The following is a 3404-nucleotide window of genomic DNA, read 5'->3' on the forward strand; positions in this document are numbered from 1 at the left end:
GGTGGCACAGCTGACTAGATACCTGTCACAGAGAGGATGGTGGCACAGCTGACTAGATACCTGTCACAGAGGGGACGGTGACAGAGCTGACTAGATACATGTCACCGGGGCCGTACTGGGCATAGAGAGTAGAAACACTTGCCACTGGCCTATGAAGGAATGTTTGCCAGTCTCTGGTATAGATTATTTAAAATAGAAGGGTCACATAAGCACTTATGTAGCACTCTGATTTCTTCCTTCTGATTTTTTTCTCATTTTTTATAGTTCTCCCCTATGCTTAATATAACAATTTTCATTTTTAACAATTCACTTTTATATGTTTTGAGTTTTTACAAAGTATTCAGGTCAGTTTTCAGAGTTTAAAAACATTATTTATTTTTACAGTTACATTTTGTTCCTTTATGTGCAGTTTAACCAAATCTCGTCATTGCGCCGACAGATGCACTTGGGAACAAATACAGTGGTATAATGTGCTGGACCAGTGCTCAGCATGGTGGATTAGAAGGCTGTAGTGTCCTTGGTGAGCAATCATGAACCATGGTGTGCTCTGGGCCTCAGCGACAGGGCTGGGTGGAGGCAGGGGAGCTTCAGTATATAGTTGAAGCAGTTATCATTGAACCCAACCCAGTAAGAATCAGGACTTTGTTTTTCATTTAATTAAAGAAAAAGAAAACCCAACTCCCCACCCCAACCCCCACCCCACCCCCCCCCTTTTTTAAAGAGACCGGGTCTCACTATGTTGCCCAGGCTGGAGTGCAGTGGCTATTCACAGGCACTATCTCACTACTGATCAGCAAGGGAGCTTTGACCTGCTCCATTTCCAACCTGGGCCAGTTCACCCCTCCTTAGGCAATCTGGTGGTCCCCTGCTCCCAGGAGGTCACCATATTGATGCCAAACTTAGTGTAGACACCCTATCGGCATAGTGCACTACAGCCCAGAACTCCTGGACTCAAGTGATCCTTCTGTCTGAGACTCCTGAGTAGCTGGGACTACAGGCACATGCCACCGTGCCCGGCCCAACTTTCCCTTTTTAATTGCTTCTTTTTTTTTTTTTTTTTTTTGAGACAGAGTTTCACTTTGTTGCCCTTGATAGAGTGCTGTGGTGTCCCGGCTAACAGCAACCTCAAACTCCTGGACTTAAGCGGTTCTCTTTCCTCAGCCTCCCAAGTAGCTGGGACTATAGGCACCTGCCATAACACTTGGCTATTTTTAGAGACACACTGTCACTCTTGCTCAGGCTGGTCTCAAACCCATAAGGTCAGGCAGTCCACCGGCCTCGGCCTCCCAGAGTGCTGGGATCACAGACGTGAATCACTGCACCTGTTAATTGCTTGTATGTCAACTTGAAGTGTAAACTGGATTTCATTAGGTCAGCGGCTATCTGTGTGGTGGTAACTCTGTACATTGCCTATTTTGTTCAGCCATTTAAAATTTTTCATGCACAGTTATTTTTACCTAAATGCATTTGTATTTTTCAGGGCAAGTGTGGTCTTGGGGAGATGGTGACTACGGGAAATTGGGCAGAGGTGGTAGTGATGGCTGTAAAACACCAAAGTTGATTGAGAAGCTTCAAGACCTGGATGTTGTCAAAGTCCGCTGTGGAAGTCAGTTTTCAATTGCTTTGACGAAAGATGGCCAAGTTTATTCATGGGGGAAAGGTGACAACCAGAGACTTGGGCACGGAACAGAGGAACACGTTCGTTATCCCAAACTCTTGGAAGGCTTACAAGGTGAGTGCAGAGGTAAACTTTAAAAACCCTTTGCAACAGTTTCTTTAGTAATCTTTAAAAGCTTGTAAGGTTTTTTCCCCCTTAACCTGACATTTCATGAATGGTGACCATCATTAGAAACTTTTACTAGCATCTTGGTAGGGACACATAATAATTGGAAATTATTTTGTCTGTATTAAAAAGTAGCCTGGAATTATTCTCACCGAATGAAATTTGAAACCCATTCAGTTTTATTAATATTAGGGAGCTCTTTCTGTGGCAGGCCCTTATTCATCACTCAGCAGCTGGACTTAGCGAGGTGAGCTTCTGTGTGGTGAGGTTCTTTGTGCTTGTAGTGCAGACACTGGTGAGACCATGGTGTGCCTGTGCTGTGGGCTGTATTGGGAGGTGGGATTGAGGTGCTCCCATGTGAACTTGTCCTTGGTGGGTGAATCCTGCTTGATCAGTTGGAAAGGTGTCCAGCATGTGTCATTGCTGGAGAGTATGGATGGTAGCCAAGGTGTGCAGGGTGCCTACTGGCGCCTGCGGTGTGGGCTGCCAGTGCGGGCAGAGGGCAGGCACTTCTTGAAGAAGGCCCTGGAATGCTTTTATGGGACTTTTACTGGGGAGGTTGTGCTGCAGGAAGTGAGAGGACCATCAAAACGGTGAGAATTGGCCTGTGGGAGGGGTTTTTCAGTGGGGAAACTCGGGTTTCCACCCCACTTAGCCTGCTGGTTGGGAGGTGGTTTCCACTCAAGCAGAGTGAACTGACCGCAAGGTGGGGAAGAAGTCGGAGGTCAGCAAGAGAGCACCCGGTGGGGTCTTCAGTGGCTTCTCTGGTTCAGGGTTGGGCCCGCTGTGTTTCAACATGAGTTTAATCACTAACACAGGCTTTGGGCTGCATTTCGTGCTTTTGTGTGTTGTTTATGCTTTTGCTTCTTTATTAAGGGGGTTTGGAAGTAGAACTTCTAAGTGGCCAGTTCCCCCTGTCAGTTTTATTTTGAAGCATGTTAATACCTTGATGACTAGGAGTTTGTGTGCTTATGTAGTATTCATTATTTTTCAGGCTTCTGAGATAAGTTGTAGAGCAGGAGTTTGCTGGATGTCATGAAAGTGTGTCTGAATTGCATTTGCCTGCTTATTTACAGTTTTCTCCTTTAGGGAAGGAAACCAGCTTCCTCACCGGCGTTTATCAGGTGCAGCAGTAGCTCAGTATGAGAATATTTAAATTACTGTTAACAAAACCTTTTCCAGTTGCTGTTGTTAACTTATGGTAGACTCTTACGGTAGACTCTTATGGTAGTACAGAGATTTTCAGCTGTATAATTTTATATGTTGGCATTTCTGAGAAAAATCCTTATTGCCGGTTGTGTTAGATTTACTAATAAGGAAAAATATCATGCTTTCCTAACACTACTTGAATAGAAAAAAATGTTTTATACTGTTTATATCATATAATTGTGAGAGAAAAATTAATTTAGTTTATAAGAAAGCTTCCTCAGTGAAAAATGTGCTTTGCATGATGATACCTGGGGCAGAAGAATATGATGTTAGTTAAGAATATACTCATTTTGGCTCGGCGCCTATAGCTCAACCTGCTAAGGCGCCAGCCACGTACACCCAAGGTGGCGGGTTCGAATCCCCAGCCCGGACCCGCCAAACAACAATGACGGCTGCAACCAAAAAATAGCCG

General features: G+C 44.7%; 1 protein-coding gene across 4 annotated transcripts in view; it reads left to right on the forward strand.

Moving 5' to 3' along the window:
• The window catches only part of HERC2 (HECT and RLD domain containing E3 ubiquitin protein ligase 2), a 219568-nt gene that overhangs the window by 64668 nt on the left and 151496 nt on the right, over positions 1 to 3404 (forward strand). For all 4 annotated transcript variants that reach the window (XR_002775822.1, XM_012811618.2, XM_023519299.1 and 1 more), the window contains exon 13: positions 1481 to 1732. Coding sequence is in view for 3 of the 4 variants with exons in the window: in XM_012811618.2 (XP_012667072.1) it covers positions 1481 to 1732 (252 nt within the window). In the remaining variant the exon portion in view is untranslated. The remainder of the gene's footprint in view (positions 1 to 1480; positions 1733 to 3404) is intronic.

Source organism: Otolemur garnettii, unplaced genomic scaffold (assembly GCF_000181295.1).
Source record: "Otolemur garnettii isolate 467f Iridium unplaced genomic scaffold, OtoGar3 scaffold00170, whole genome shotgun sequence".
NCBI lineage: Eukaryota > Metazoa > Chordata > Mammalia > Primates > Galagidae > Otolemur > Otolemur garnettii.